This window comes from Akebia trifoliata, chromosome 6 (genome assembly GCF_017979445.1).
Source record: "Akebia trifoliata isolate Shusen 1 chromosome 6, ASM1797944v1, whole genome shotgun sequence".
In the NCBI taxonomy this organism is placed as follows: Eukaryota; Viridiplantae; Streptophyta; class Magnoliopsida; order Ranunculales; family Lardizabalaceae; genus Akebia; species Akebia trifoliata.
The window spans coordinates 8,280,368-8,296,232 of record NC_141380.1 but is presented as its reverse complement, the minus strand read 5'-3'; the positions used below and the strand labels follow the sequence as shown (position 1 = coordinate 8,296,232).

The 15,865-nt window shown below is 32.6% G+C and overlaps 1 protein-coding gene, 1 long non-coding RNA gene and 1 other non-coding gene across 5 annotated transcripts; 1 reads left to right on the top strand and 2 right to left on the bottom strand.

The window, feature by feature from the left end:
• Positions 1–977: 977 nt before the first annotated feature.
• LOC147400065 (uncharacterized) lies at positions 978–6,683 on the bottom strand. Of its 3 annotated transcripts, none has more exons than XR_015179175.1 (5): positions 6,296–6,683; positions 5,366–5,540; positions 3,676–3,843; positions 2,011–2,921; positions 978–1,253 (listed from the first exon to the last, which is right to left on the bottom strand). It is a non-coding gene; the product is annotated as an uncharacterized LOC147400065 (long non-coding RNA). The 3 variants fall into 3 exon arrangements; XR_015179173.1 differs by having other exon boundaries at positions 980–1,543; positions 2,711–2,921; positions 6,296–6,675; XR_015179174.1 differs by having other exon boundaries at positions 980–1,253; positions 2,711–2,921; positions 6,296–6,671.
• Positions 6,684–7,356: 673 nt separating this feature from the next.
• TRNAC-GCA (transfer RNA cysteine (anticodon GCA)) lies at positions 7,357–7,428 on the top strand. Its single transcript has one exon. It is a non-coding gene; the product is annotated as a tRNA-Cys (tRNA).
• A 1,555-nt stretch (positions 7,429–8,983) lies between these two features.
• Positions 8,984–13,037, bottom strand: LOC147400063 (alpha carbonic anhydrase 1, chloroplastic-like). Its single transcript, XM_086446641.1, has 6 exons — positions 12,881–13,037; positions 12,576–12,787; positions 11,245–11,351; positions 10,827–10,929; positions 10,554–10,736; positions 8,984–9,299 (listed from the first exon to the last, which is right to left on the bottom strand). The coding sequence occupies exons 1-6, from the start codon at positions 12,945–12,947 to the stop codon at positions 9,165–9,167; spliced, it is 807 nt and encodes a 268-aa protein (XP_086302767.1). The 5' UTR covers positions 12,948–13,037; the 3' UTR covers positions 8,984–9,164.
• Between the last annotated feature and the right edge of the window lie 2,828 nt (positions 13,038–15,865).

Below are 15,865 nucleotides of genomic sequence, written 5' to 3'. Positions count from 1 at the left end.
CTCCAGCAAAAAGAGCTAAACACTTTCTAATAGCATGCCAGAAAAACTAGATGGGGAAAAATCAGAATAAGACTACTGACAAGGATAGACAAGAAGCAATTGAGATACAAATGAGCTTGTGTTCCAACTGGAAAGAAACTCGATTGCCAATCCCCGTGGCTTTAATGAACCAATGTCCACAAAAATCCATTTGCAATCAAAGATAAATGATTCTCACCGCTTTTCTTTAGTCTGCAATGCCAAGAGTGCATCTCAAAAGATTGTTCAAGTGCACTAAACATAGACAAACAAATGCCCGATTGCAATGCATTAGCCTATTTATGGCCTTACACTTAAACAACTAAGAATATAAATCATGAGAATCTATATATTAGGTAGAAAAAGAATATCTACTTGTCCCATATAGGACTAAATGATAGAGAGAAAAATATGTCTATCTCACTTTTTAAAATTTCTAAATGATAGGATCTCAAGGATAAGTATGAAATCCACAAGATATTTAAAAAAACAAAGACTACTAGAAGAAATTAGTACTAAAACCTCAGTAATCACCCAAAAGTTCAGGAGATAACAACAACAAAACCATGAAACAGACAAATCCAAGAAACACATATCAACAAATACACTCAAGAAAGAACAGAATATAGTAAAACCGTCACTCATGCAGAATAGATCTCCCCATTAACATCAAACATGCCTTTTATGCATAAAACTCATTGAAATTGAAAACCCATCTCTCTAAAAAAGAACATAAAAGAGATCTATGCATAAAACCATGAAAGCAAAGGAAAAAAAAAAAAAAAAGGAAAATTTGCATGGATGTTGGGTATACCTTTACATCTATGATGACTCAACAACTCTCTCTTGTGTTGTGCTCCGATGCTTCTTGCAAGGTGTAGAGCTTCTTGAGGTCTGCTATTTTTTCCTTTTTGGTACATTCCTGATTTGGAACCATCCTAAATCATACAATACAAATGAAGATTATACCAATACATCACTTTCTTACGCTCAAAAACCAAAAAAATGATGGGTTGTGAGTTTGTCAATTATTCCCCACTTCTATTTCTGGATGAACAATAAATTACCATTGAAACAAAACATCCCCTTTATATGATAACATACCTTCTTACGCGTCTTACATCGATGTGATCCATGTTTGGTCCACATGAAACATGTTATAAACAACAGAGCATACCTTATTGTGGCCACAGAGATCAGTTCATCCCCAGAAGTTCAGCCGATTAAGCTTCGACCTTCAAAGTTCACAGTAATAAGTCAAAATAGACTTATTTACTTCTAAAACAGTCCAACTATTATAGCTAAAGAAGATTATTGCAAGCTAGGGCTTATACCACTCTGCTGATAAAAACCATATGCATATGCAAGCTATGCATGCATGGATACACAAAGATTCCAGGCTTCTCCACAGAGAGCATAACGAATAGTGAATTTGATAATATCGAGGGGAATGTGATCACACTGTAGATCCATATTCCTTGTCTACAACACTTCTATTTCAAGTATTTGCATGTATGTTTTAAACCTGGAAATGATATTCCTTTACCTTCAAAGGGGGGTTCATCTCTTCTAAAACATTAACTAGAAACTTTATACCTTTTGAATCAAACAAAGAATTTATCTTCTGAGTATGTTAAAACACAGAGAGCAGGAATTCTGTTGAACCAAATATGGAAATGGCATGGCATTGTCTCCAAGAGTTTTGCACTATTGTCGATATGGGTAAGTAATTTTTTTTATCTTGGGAGAGCATTTATTGTACCAACCTATACATGTAATCTTTTCATTTGATTTTTTTAATCCTAATCATTGGGTTCCATAGAGCCATTGTACGTATGACTATAGCATAGAGAAGTGGTAACATGATCTACATTAACAATCCCTTCCCACAAAAAACTATACCAAACAAGTACTGAATGATGTTTCACATAATCTTCATAAACAATCAAATGAATGAATTCTAACATTAGTAAAGGTAAAATATGAGAACACCTTGAGTTGTTTAGCCACATCTCTAGCAGACGACCCAGAAACCCCAAATTATGTTTTTGATAACAAAGTACAAGCTTACAGCATAAACAAGAGATAGAACAATGCATGGAACGGATTGGCTACAAAGATTAGAATACTGGAATGAGAGTGCAATTAATTTGCGGTCCTGCCACCAATAATCTCCAAACAAAAAGAGAGTAAGCCAAACACCCGACAAGAACAAACTGACCACCGTAATCAGATACCTGCCACTTACCCAACAAATTCACAAGGAAATTACTTACTGTACCTCTTGTCTAACAACTGCATAGATATAGATGGTTATCACATATTTCAAAAAAATTCAAATGTTAAAACTGTAGTAGAAAACCTGATTTCCAACTAAAGATATAAAACTTTAGTACTTGAGAAATGAAGTAAAGATTGGACACAAGTCCTGATAGTATATACAAAATGAAATTGCAATCATCCCCCGTTCTGTTTCACAAACAACTGTAATGAGTCAGATAACGAAGTTAGATAGGTCCATAGTCAAATTGGCGAATTCAATGTGACTCCAAGCAACTGTAACAGGTCAGTCCACCTAAATATAGTAAGCCCACTTTGCTCTCATTCTTATGATGATGAAAGGTTTCCTCAAGTAATGTATTGAAGATTTAGATGGAGTAGATCAGATTTGCATGCGATAAAGATGAGTTACCTATAGTTCGCCTCTTGCAAGAACTAGTTTCAAGATGTTAGCAACATCAATAGCACCTTCAGCTGCTCCAATTAAAGTGTGGAACTCATCAATAAAGAGTATTAGCTCATCATTTTGTTCAATTTCTTCCATCAGCTTCTTTAACCTTTCCTCAAACTCTCCATGATATTTTGTACCAGAAACAAGTAGGACCCATATCCAGGGTAATGACCTGAGTTTTAAAAACAAAAAAATTCTTTGTGATCAGATAAGAGAAGATTAAGCAAGGCCTTTGTAAGTAAATAAATAAAAGATGATATAATTTAAAAGTTAACAATTTTATGGAACAAAAGGAAGTTTTTCTATGCCTGTCATAAATGGAAAACATACAAAGAGATAGGAACCAGCTACTGATTGGTTCCTGACAAGGAAATACTCTTGGTGAGAATCAACCAAACCATATGATATTGAGATGCCAGTCAGGATTAAAAAAGATCACAAAGGAGGCAACATCAAGGGAGGTCAAGATGACCATCAATGAAAGAAAAATGAATAGGATCCCTGAAAATGGAATTTAGATGTCAACCCAAGTAAACAAAATGTTTTCATTTCAAAATTATAATTTATTCCCTAATGTTTCAGATCAAAATGAAGAATGACGTCAGAGTACTAATAACATGTTCAGTGGCAGACTCCACCCAGATAAGTTAATGGAATCATTTTCTTTTATAAAACAGAAATGAAAAGAAAATGCATATTAGATCTTCTCTTATGACTTTCCCTAGCGAGTGACACTTCCAAGAAAACACTTGATGTCAATGAGTCCGCAACATGATTCAACCCTTAAATATGGGTAGATAATAAGAATATGACGAAGTTTAAAACACAGACCTTTAAGATAGAGCAACCAAGTATCTAAGCACTACCAATAGCAAGATAGAGCTTTAATAGTCTCCACTAAGAATATCGAAGTTTAAAAAACTGACCTTTTATATGGTTTTGCCAGATTATAATAGTATAAGGCCTTATACTTGATTTCGATTTTATAACAGACTGTCACTGGTGATTTGTCAATAGACTGACCATCTTTCGAATGGGATCCTCCAAGAGAAAGTAAATGACTCAAAGTAGCCCTTAATCTCCTTGCTTATCAACTACAGAAGAAGGTGATGAAGTTAAGAAATTTTGACGTGTACACAAGATTAGCAAAGAAAACATGAAAAAATATATATGTATATATATATTGAAGAAATACCGAAGATATACAGTTAGGTCTCCCTAGCAACATTGATGGTCTTTTATTGAAGAAATACCGAAGATATACAGTTAGGATCACATTGACATACTACAATGCATAAAGCTGAAAATGGGACTATGGGAAAATATTTCTCCAATGTCAAACTTTTCGAGTTTTTTTATAAGGATATCCGTGTCACTCAATTGGAACTCATGACCTCATAGAAAGTGATGGTAACAACCATAATCAACATTGAACAAAGTTGAAAAACAAATAGCCAAGATGTGGCAAGTTCAATTCATGGTCAATTTGCCGGATTAAACCAAACTCGTTCAATTCAAGTTTGGGGCCTCCCAAACAGAAAAATTATTAGCAACGACTAAACTAAATCGGCCTAGGGAGCATTGGAAAGAGAGACCTTGTGAATTCAATATAAGGTAAATGTGGAATTACTAAGAAATTAGAATTGAATTTCTAGTACACCAAGTAACATAGATTGAATTATAGTTACCATTTACGTGAGCTAAAAGTACAATTCTGTTCACTACAATAAAATATCAGAACATTTAACTATGAACTTTGAAGAAAGAAAGAATGAATTAGAGTTTAAAAAAATAGTTATCTAAAAATGAGATAAAAAGGAACCAAGTAGAAATATAAAAAAACTATATCAAAAACCAAATCACACGTAAAAGAAGCTAATAACTCAAACAACTTGCATTTCCATCACCAATGGCACATGAGCCACCAATGACAATACAAGATTGGGCTTTGGCACAAATGTAACAAGCATGTTTAATTTCACTATATCCACTTCTCTTTGGCACAACGTTAACAATCAATCCTAACATATTGAGTAGAAAAACCTTGGCCTGACCAAGATTAATTTCACATTTATCAACTTCGTTAACTAACAAGAAACACACATCATGCAACAACGTTACTAAACTTCGTTCCAATTGACCAAAACCAGTAAAAAAAAATGATCCACTCAATCGGGAACACGTTTATCCATGTTGAGGTTATTTCTTCTTAGGTCTTTCCATTGAAGACCAAGGTCAAGGGCATGTCATCTGTTGAAAACAGGTTCAGCATTTCATTTTCTCATAAATGAAAAAAAAAAATCTAAGAGGAAGAAGAACTTATTTTGAACATTGGCAAGAATCTGGCTGAATTCCGGCAAGCAGGGAAAATGAATCTAACTGCATCCTTATAGTAGACTAAGCAGAAAAAATGAATGCTAACTGAAGTTATAAATGAAGAAATAACATAATGTCACCAAAACACAAGTCGAAGTTCAAAATACAACCTAGTCTCATCAATAATCAATTGACTAAAGGATATAAATATATGATTGGAAGATAGCAAGCATGTTAACTGAAGTGATTCAGAGGTCAAATGGGAAAAATAATGGAAAAGAAGTGAACCAAAAACTGTACCCTTATGAGGAGAATAGCAACATCTGCTTGAGAATATCAATGGACTGGCTCCCGCACTCAGTGCAATGCACATTGTGACTAATGTTTCTAGTCAGAGCTTCCACAACTTGTACCCCTTCTTCATTGAGTGGTCGCCATTCTCCATTGTGAAATATTTACACAAGTCCACAAAAGACTACAAACAAAATATAAGAAAAATAGAAAATAGAAAATAGACTAATTTTTTCTTCTATTATGTCGACAGAATATCAGAACCTTAAACAAAGTTTTCTGAGATACAAATTATTGTGATGTTTCAGAATGCAACTGAAATCAGATATATTGATAATAACATCAGTAGGAAAAAAATCAGAACTCAGGTTTTCTACTGGTTAAAATGTTTAGAAGGTAAGAGACACATTTGGAGACACCTTTAAAATTAACCGATTCAAACAACCAAACAAGCCATAAATGTGAAAGGTATGAGACACATTTGCAGAAAAATGAAGTTTTTTAGGATGATCGCCTTGGTTCCAATTTGATTTGGAGAAAAGACGGCAATTGAAAACAAGTGAAGCCAGACAACATGAGATAACAAGGAAAAATCACTCTCTCTCCACTTGATTTACTGGAAATTGAGATAAAAAAGAACAAAATGAGCACACAAAAAAACAAATAAAAAGCGAGGAAATGTCGTCTTCAGGAGTTCAGATCCTTTCAAAAAGAGACAAAACAGTGAAAAATCACTTATCAAGTAACAGATCGTCAAAAATATCACTAAGAACAGCAAGAACAACTCAATGCACAAACAAATTCCAGAAAAAACCAACTAAAACAAAGCAAATTAACAAAATTTCCCTTTTTTCCAACTCGATTCACACAAAAACCAAATAAAAACATCAAATGCAACCAAATCACCAACTTATCTACAGATCGATCAACAAAACTCACCAAACCAAAAGTAAATCGAACGACCTAACGCCTGGTACACGGTCGATTCACACTAGACGCATTAGCAGAAACAACCAGATCAAAATAGACAAATAGATCACAAATGGAGAAATCGAGCGATTGAGCGATGACATCGATCCATACTCCAGAGATGAGATCGATCTAGAGATGAGATCGAGGGAGACAGGGAGAGAAATCGATCGACTGTGAGAAAGTAATGGAGAGGTCGATCGATTGAGTGTGTGTGAGAGAGAGAAAGAGAGAAACAGTGAGAGAGAGAGAGGCAGAGAGTGAGAAGTCGATCGATCGACTGTGAGAGAGAGACGGAGAGAAACAGTAAGAGAAGCAGAGAGAAAGAGAAACAGTGAGAGAGAGAGAGTCAGTGTGATGGACCGAAAACGTGGTCCACAGGCCGCGGAATTTCGGATTTAAAATTCGACGGGCCAGGCCCAACAAATTTTTTTAGAAAAAGTTGGGATTTTCACGTAGTGGAATCCCTATGGATTTGACATGCCTTAGGGATCAATTTAAATTTGAAAACTATTTTATCAAAATAATTGTCAAACGTAAATAATAATTTTATTACTTAGTATCTATTATTTATCATCATCCGAGAAATTTTGATATTAGTTTATACACCCTTATATAAAGTCATTATATTATATGGTTACAATGGCGAACTCGGTCTACATGTAATGTTTTCGAGATGACTGGTCCGGATCAAGGATTTGGGTTCCTATAAGGATCCAATTTGATAATTTATCATATTAGATTGGATTGATATCAATCCGATCCAAACCTGATCCATTGAAAGCCCTAGATTTTGGTATCTAGGTGGCTTTTGGACAAGGTTAGCTGGGTCAATAACTGGGTTGAATGGGCTTTCGGCACCCAGCCTTTCTGGATTTGGGTCGGGTTGACCCCTTAAACCACACAAACGTCATAAATGCCACAAAATTACTAGTAAGGAATTGATGGTGTTTCATCTTGTAGAAGCAAAGTCGCATCATTTCTTGTAAGTTCTATTAATATAAATATTTAGTACGTTACTATCAAATGCGGGGTCCATAGCTCAGTGGTAGAGCATTTGACTGCAGATCAAGAGGTCACCGGTTCGAACCCGGTTGGGCCCTTTTTTATTCAAGATATTGCTATTTTACTAAAAAAAAATGCAATAAATATTAATAAAAAAATAACTAAATGGGTAGTTGAAAATAACTGTATTAGAGCTCTAGAAAAATGTAAACAATAATTGTATATTTAAATAAAATTTAATTTTTTAAGATATTATAATTTATAAATTGGAGTTTTCATATGTAAATAAAATAGGGTAATTCAACAAGCCACTTTACATTTTTAACCTTAAGCCTTCAACCTTGATGTTTTATCTTCTTCAACCCTCAAACCCAATAACAATGGAGGATTTTGGGAGAATTAAGTATAAGGAAGGATTTTCCCCAACCAACCACCATAATTCTTTTTTGGGTTAAATCTTTTACTATCATCATCAACTTGAAAATTTTACCCACTTCAATCTACAAATCGCTGGAAAGAATTAGGAATTTCAGGGAAGTAGAGCAAGATGATTGGTTTGCATAGAAAACTCAAGAGTATAATTTTCTATAAGAGGTAAGATAAGTTTGAAGACGATGGATTAAAGATAAAGATGAGTGAGTTAAAGATAATTCTTCACCGAGGTTGAAGAGTTTGAAGATGATGTATTTTGGATAGAGAAACAAAAAGTCTTTGGCTAATAACTTTGAAGATGAAAGAATATATATATATTTTGGGCAAGAGGGAAACCAAGGGATTTTGACGAGATATTGAAGATGAGGGCATTTCGATCATTTTAGTTAGTATCTTAGATGAATCCTAATAGACCCCAATCCCATGTAAATTTCAAAAAGTGCAAAATAGGATAAATAAGGAGGTCACCCAGTTTCGAACAGATGACCAACAGAGTGAGCATTAATTTTATACTCCTGAACCAACCTCTTGGGTGTTAGGAAAATATTACTAACTGCACTATTTTTATTTCAAATTAACTTACAAAAGATTAGATCTTATGGTATTATGAAAACTTTGAACTAAATAATTAAAAAAAAAAAAAAAAAAAAAGAAGAAGAAGAAGGAAATGAGTGACATATGGTTAGATATGGTTGATTTCAATAAATTAATTTAATGACCACATGTAGCTCACAAGTTGTTGATTGTACCTAACCTAAAATTAAATATTAAGATCCCTATCTCAATCCTACTAGTTGCATCTAAAAGAAGGATGAACTTCATCATTCTTTATTCATATTATCTCAATGTTATTGCCTATTGCAATCACAAACCTTCTCTTGTGTCATTGACATAAATATGAAATACAATAAGAAGAAGATGGTACGCTAATGAAAAAGGAAAAGTAAAGGTGCAATATTTTTTTCCCTTTTTTTTTTTTTTTTCTTGGAGTGATGATTAAAGAGAAGAAAAAGAGTGGCGTCGTAGCCAATCATAGGCTTCAATTGATCAATAAAAAGAAGAAGAATATGATGATGAAGAAAGAACAAAAAAAATTCCAACTTTTATTTATTTTTAAAAATGCAATCATAGGAGAATTTTTATACGTAATGGAGTACTGCAATTGGTTCTAGGTGACCTCCAACTAGTAGATTGCGGCCTCGATAAATTAGGAAACTAACGTAAATAATATATTACCAAGCACATTTATTGCCCTTACTAATAGTATTCAAATTCAATACACTTTTACTACAATTTCTTATAAGCTCTACAATGATACATTGTTTTCATTATAAATTATGATGATGATATCGAGTGACTGCGGTGTCATGTCCTGTCTCACGACCACATATGTAAAAGAAGATTAGCACTTGTGTTGCACATCGTATAGCTCCACTTTTCGATCATTCAATGGCTGTATAGGCCTCGAGTTGTTTTTATATGTTATGCCCAATGGAGCTCTTAGAGTCTCTACTTGCTCCTTAGATATCTCTCTCACCTACGATCGCGTAAGCAAAATAAATATATTAACATTTAAATATACATAGAGAAAGAGAGAGAGATTGGGTTCCATAGACCTAAGGACCATATGGACACATGGCACCAAAAAAATATGACTATGTCCTACATGAATGTAGGGCTTTCAATAGATGCTTATCGGTTCGGATACAACATTATTTGAATCCGAATATGAAATTTTTATCTGATATCCGAATTCGAATTCGAATTTGAGGGATGTTCTAAAACTCTATCCAAATTCGAATCCAATTATCTTATCGGATAATATCATATTAAAATTCAAATAATTTGTATATTAAAAAAAAAACATAATTTTTCCTTATCCAACTGATTTTTCATTATTAAAAAAATAATTTATTATATATTATATTATTTATATAAAAATTAATCAAATAAAATAATATATAGCATATATTGTTTTGAATTGGATATTATCGGATTCAAAATTTTAATATCCGAATCCGTATCCAATAAGGATTCAAATATATATAACTATCCGAATTCAAATCCGATATTAGAAATTTTCGGATAATATCTGGATTTTCGAAATCAAATTCGAATTTTCGACTATCCATTGACACCCCTACGTAGATGTTGAGCTCCACAGAAAAATATTTTTTTTTCAGGAAAATGTTGGAGTGATTTTAAAATTGACACCGTTTCACACTTTGGTGATACGGATGTGTGTATAGAACCCTAGATGCTTTCCATTAAGACACCGAGTGAAAAAAAAAACATCTATGGTTCTATACACACCTCCACATCAGCAAAGTGTGAAATGATGTAAATTTAAAGTCACTCTAACACAACTCATTCTTTTCACCATTGGTCAAGCTGTCTAGGTAATTTAAATAAGAAAATAATAATGCTGAAGTGACCTCAAGCTGGAACCTCATATCGTACTTCTTGACGTGAAAAATGTATGAGAACCGTAATTGCTTTTCATCGAGATACGAGTGAAAAGTATCTATGGTTCCCATCCACTTTCACATTAAGTAGTGTGATATGAGGTTCCAGCTTGAGGTCACTCCAGCATGACCCGAAAAGTATAATGCTGAAGTGACAAACTTCGAAGATTTTGACGAATTAAGTGATTTTTTTATTTTTTATTTTTTATAAAAGAGAGTTGCTAATGCCACACCAATTATGACCAATTCTTCGGTGATTTGGCATTAGTAAAAGTTTGTGTGGCAATAGTAGTGATCTTTTATAAACCATGAAAGCCGAAAAGTACCTTTCCAAGGATATGCCAGATAACATTCTCAGTGCATGGAGGAACAGTAAGAGATCCCAAATATCTGAAATATTTGGTGGTGCCACGCTTCAAATTATTAGTTCCAAGGAATGTGACAGGAACATGAGCTTCTTCATCATCCTTACAAACATCCTCACTCAGCCTATCTAAACTATTCTTCAACTGCATTTCAAAAATTGGTAACAATCTTTCATTTTTAAAGAAATTTATTATGATTACAAATCTTAATTAATATATATTAATTGTATTTACTCGAGATATAAGTGGATCGGGATTGCCATATTGATAGATAATCGACACCATGGACACGCTACCATCATCCGCCACGTGGACCAGATGAAGCTCCAAAGGGTACCTGTAATTGTAAAATGCTTAAGTATATTGTACACATATACTAATGCGAATACGGAGAGCTCTACCATTGTAAATTGTCATTTTATAGCTTAATTTACTCAAATTCGAGGCCCACCACGACTTTATCAATTTTGTCAAATTGATTAAATGAGAATTGTTGTGGGTGTTCTGAATTTGTTATTAATTTCTATATAATCATCATAATCTTTTACATATAATACTAAATATTGGGTATGAATTCTTTTTCGTCGATCATTAATGTGTTTTGATCATCAATCCATATGTTTTTAGCTGACTATTAAAGGGAGAAACTTACCTAACTCCATCAATTGTGTGCTCAGAAGGTGAACGCCAATGCATTTGCTTTAGGGTGTAGTTCTTACCATCTACAATCGCGACTCCAACACCGTCTTTGTATAACAACTGTCAAGAAATAATAATAAATAAAAAAAATCTAATTTGCCTCCAATAATCGAGTTTGTTTGAGATTATTTAACAAAATTACAATTAAGAATATATTTAAATTATGGTAGATAACATAATATTCATCGATTAGCCATAAAAACATCATGTATCATTAATCCCCAATCCAAGTATTGGGTATTGTGCAATCTCTAATATCTTGATTTTTTTTTTTAAAATATCTATATGTTCCGAAAAATCATCGTCAGTTTTTAATGTCATTTTCTCAAATAACATCTTTCAATTATGGTAAACTCCTTTATTTTTACCGACAACACAATGTGAAAAAAGCCCAAATTTGACGGCCTAGGCTGTCAAGAGGTTGATTTGGCGTCGAATTTTTTATTGTCAATTTTTTGTTTTTCAACGGGTCGAAACTGTCAAATTAACGAAGGATGGGAGAAATTTGACAGCTCTAAGCCGTCAAATTTGGGAATATCTAATAGTTGCAATGGACATTAATTGAGGATGAATAATTTAAAAATAGAAAAATTAGGAAAAATCAATCGTTCTCGCTTGACCATTCCTTCCATACTATTAGAGGATTTAGCCAAACAAAGAATTCCAATTAAGCTGAAATCGATCATTTTCTTATGGGCTAGAAGGCTAATTGGGAATTGTTTGATCATCTTTTTTCAAAGAAATGGTGGGACATAATCAACTTGAATTTTGGTAACCTTTCAAAATCTTTATGAACAGCTGATTTGTTTTCTTATAAATGTTTTTCGTGAAAAAAAATTAAAAGACACCAATTTGGAGATCCTCAATCTTTGAATAATATATCTCATTATCATCCTCAAATTCTTATCCCAAACATTTGGGGTGTCAATATGAATAGGTCAAGATTCATTGACTCAAAATGAAAACTCGAAATCTAATGATTTGGAAAAATGTATGTTACATATCCCTAGATAAATGATGAACGTTGGATTTTGTGTTCTAGGGTTTTAGTAATTTTTCTTGAATCAGCGGATCCTAACCCACACACGTGCTAATCATATGGGTCGGTTCCGTTGACTCAAGAAATAACACACGATCCCAACCATGTAAGCCAAAAATTTATTATCTTTGAAATAAGTATCGATAAATATTAATTAATGAAATATGTATAAAATCTTGAGCACAAAAAATTAAAATATATAATCCATTTTTTTGTTTTAAATGGAAGATGAAAGAAGAACAAACCCCGATACCAACGCCGTAGTTGATTAAGGTAGCATTTGTAGGATTATAATCTCTGATTAAACTTTGTAAATTCGGATTATAGACCGCATCGTCCTTCACAATGTCTATAGGTGATTGATGTTTTCCTTTCGAACATGTCTCGAATAATGGGCTCAAGCTTCCCCATTTCTCAGGTCCCTTCTCCCCACTATAAGTAAACTCAATTTCATTTTCTGTAACCAAAAAACAAAAAAACAAAAAAGTAAATAAAATATTTTATATAATTTTTTTTTAAATAAAAAAATGTGAATTTTATAATTTCTTACGCTCCGTAAAAATGGCGGAGAGCAATATCGCGATTCCAATCACGATAATGGCGTTTCGAGTAGCCATTGTTTGCTTCTTCTTCTCCTTCTCTCTATTTCCTTCTATTTGTAACAACAAGAGAGGAAGGTTGATGGTTATGTTTTTGTGATTGAAGTTGTGGTGTTGGTTTCTTTGTCAATCAACTAACTTTCTTCTAAATTTAGAGAAATCTCTCTAAATTTAGTTGTGATTCATCGAAACCTTTGGACCACCTTCATATTTTTTTAGTTTTTATAGTATATATAAACAATTACTATCTTCAAACCACGTTTGAGGCAGGATATCAAACGTAGGGCTGAGATTGGAAGATATTCCCTAGAGTTAATCAAATGAAACAATCCCGAGGAAATATTTGTTAATCCCTAGAAAGTTGGTGTTTTCCCTCTAATCTCAACCCTATGTTGCCATTTGAGGTTAGAAAAGTTCTATATATAACAGTTTGTTCTTCCCATGTTGCTCAATTATCTAATTATTGTCTTAATTTAGATAAAAAGATTAAGAAATTGTTTCTTTGTTTCTTTTGGCTCCTGCGTTCAACGTAGACTCCAAAATTGAGAACTCAGTTGAGTCAACTCAATTTTGAATTTGAGTTTACTATTGACCATAAAGCATGGTTTTAAAACTCGGTTTCACGTCTCGTCTCATCCATGTCAGACATCGAGTTAACTCGAACAATACGTCTTATCTTGTTCGTCATTGAGATAATGGTTTTTGTTAGAAATAAACCTTAGATCCAAAGTATAAATCAACAATAACACAAATAATTTCACAAGACACAAAATATACGTGGTTCGGTCAAAGCATTGACTTACGTCCAAAGGCGAAAACGATGATTTCACTATGATAACTAAAGAAAATCAGGATTACAATTTCTCTGTCTCTCGTATATCTCTCTCTAACCTCATTTAGGATTCCAATTCTTATTCTTTATATACTTAGGGTTACAAAAAGGGTAAATGGGTCTAACAATTAAACAGGTCAGTAGTGGATCATCAAAAGATCAAGGTTGAATTCATGACAACTCTTCATATATCGAGAATAGAAAATATAACCCCAATAGTTTTTAACCATTTAAAAAATTTGAAAGAAATTCATAAATGATTCCTATTATTAAAATTTGAAGCCCAAAAAAACATAGAACTTAAAAAAAAAAAAAAAAAAGAATTCATATTATATCTATCAAAATGAAGAAATTAAATGCTTACATGACTATGCGTGTTTTATTTTTATTGCACAAGTGCACCAGCTTGTTTTTCAAGCATAACATATAAATAACACTAAGTTTATCATATAAAAAAAAAAAAAAAAAAATCAAAGAACTATCATCGAATAATTTATGCTAAAACACCGATTTATTTGAGCTTTCTTAAAATAACATATAGGCACTACCAAACTTTCAAATGAACCATTCCAAAGTTGCATGTAAACTTAAGAATGCATTGAGTTGTTAGCAATCAATCAAAGTACTAATTGCAATTCGATAAAATGTAAGTTCATAATGCAAAAATAAATAAGTTCATTATGCAAAAATAAATAAAATATTAATATAACACTCAGTATGAGTTTAGCCTAATTCGAATCCAAGTCAATATTGGCTAAGAAAGACAGTTGAAATTTAAACCGATAGAGCATGTAACCCACTTACCTACAAAAAAATATTTTGAAAAAAAAAAATATAAATCAGAAAATAATTAATTAGATATATTTGATAAAAAGTAAGAAGATTAATAAGGTTTATCCACTATTATTAAAAAATATAATTTCTTAGTAAAATCAAATTCCCAACTAAAAATGCTATCTCCAATTATAAAATTAAACTACAACTCAATCATACACTTTATATCATGATTTAAAAAAAATACACTAAACCCCAACCCATTTCACAAATCCATCTACTTCACCCATCATCTTTAAATCCATTAAAATAAAACACATTTTTTTATCTTTTAATCATTAGAACACACATCACATATAATATTAAAAAGAAATGAAAAAAATATATATATATAGAGAGAAAGAAAACAAAACTCAAGAGGAAGGAAGATGATGGAGTTTACTTGATTTGGAGGAATATGAAGCAAATCCTCTTCGATTTCGTCTTGAATCGAATGAAGAAGATGAAGTTTTTCACCGAAACCCTTTGATCTATAGTTTTTTTTTTGGTTCACTTGGTTAAGAAGAGGAGCAAAAATCGACTTGGGGTTGAAATTAAGGGGTTTTAATCATGAAAAACAACAAAACTTATTGATCTCGGTTATCTTAGACGAGATTTTACTATATCTTATTCGAGACATCACGTTTGTCTCGCGAGATTCCTCAAACTCAAAAAAGATCATTCGCCCATCTCGTCCATGCCTAATACTGAGTTAACTCGGGCAATATGTCTTGATCTCGGACGAGTTTTAAAACCATGCCATAAAAAGGAATTTACTAACTCATGGATGAGAGATCTCGAGATTATTGCAATACTACATATTCCGAAATGTTTACTAAAGGATAATACTAAACTAACTCAACAAACGACACTCAAATACATTTTAACTAACATGGAATGTGCACAAAACCATAAATTTTCCTTGTCTATCTTGAGGAAAAATCTATGATTCTATGAACATTCCACGTTAGTTTAGTGTCTTTTTTTTTAGTTAGTTTAGTAAGATTCTTTATTAAATATTTTTTTTTACTAATGTAATAAATATTAGAATTTGCCTATGCCTACGGCTTACCGATACAGGCATCTTCTTTGAGGTTAAGGGGTAGTAGATGGAAAGGCAATTAAGTTACAAGGGAATTATTGAACGAAGAAGAGAAGAGGGAAGATGATAAAGTTGGAGGGGTATGAGACTAGAAGAGGAAAGGAAATAAAGTTAGAAAGATATTCTTGAAAATGAGGATAAAAGAAAAGTAAATAAAATTAATAATTATCCTTAAGATTTGTGGGGAGA

What these genes read in the sequence shown, in the direction of transcription:
- LOC147400063 (XM_086446641.1), bottom strand. Translation starts at nt 12,947, where the DNA reads ATGGCTACTCGAAACGCCATTATCGTGATTGGAATCGCGATATTGCTC. An exon ending in CTCCGCCATTTTTACGGAGC is followed by an intron (nt 12,788 to 12,880) that starts GTAAGAAATTAT and finishes TTTTGGTTACAG; the next exon opens with AAAATGAAATTGAGTTTACT. An exon ending in TCTGGCATATCCTTGGAAAG is followed by an intron (nt 9,300 to 10,553) that starts GTACTTTTCGGC and finishes ACGCGATCGTAG; the next exon opens with GTGAGAGAGATATCTAAGGA.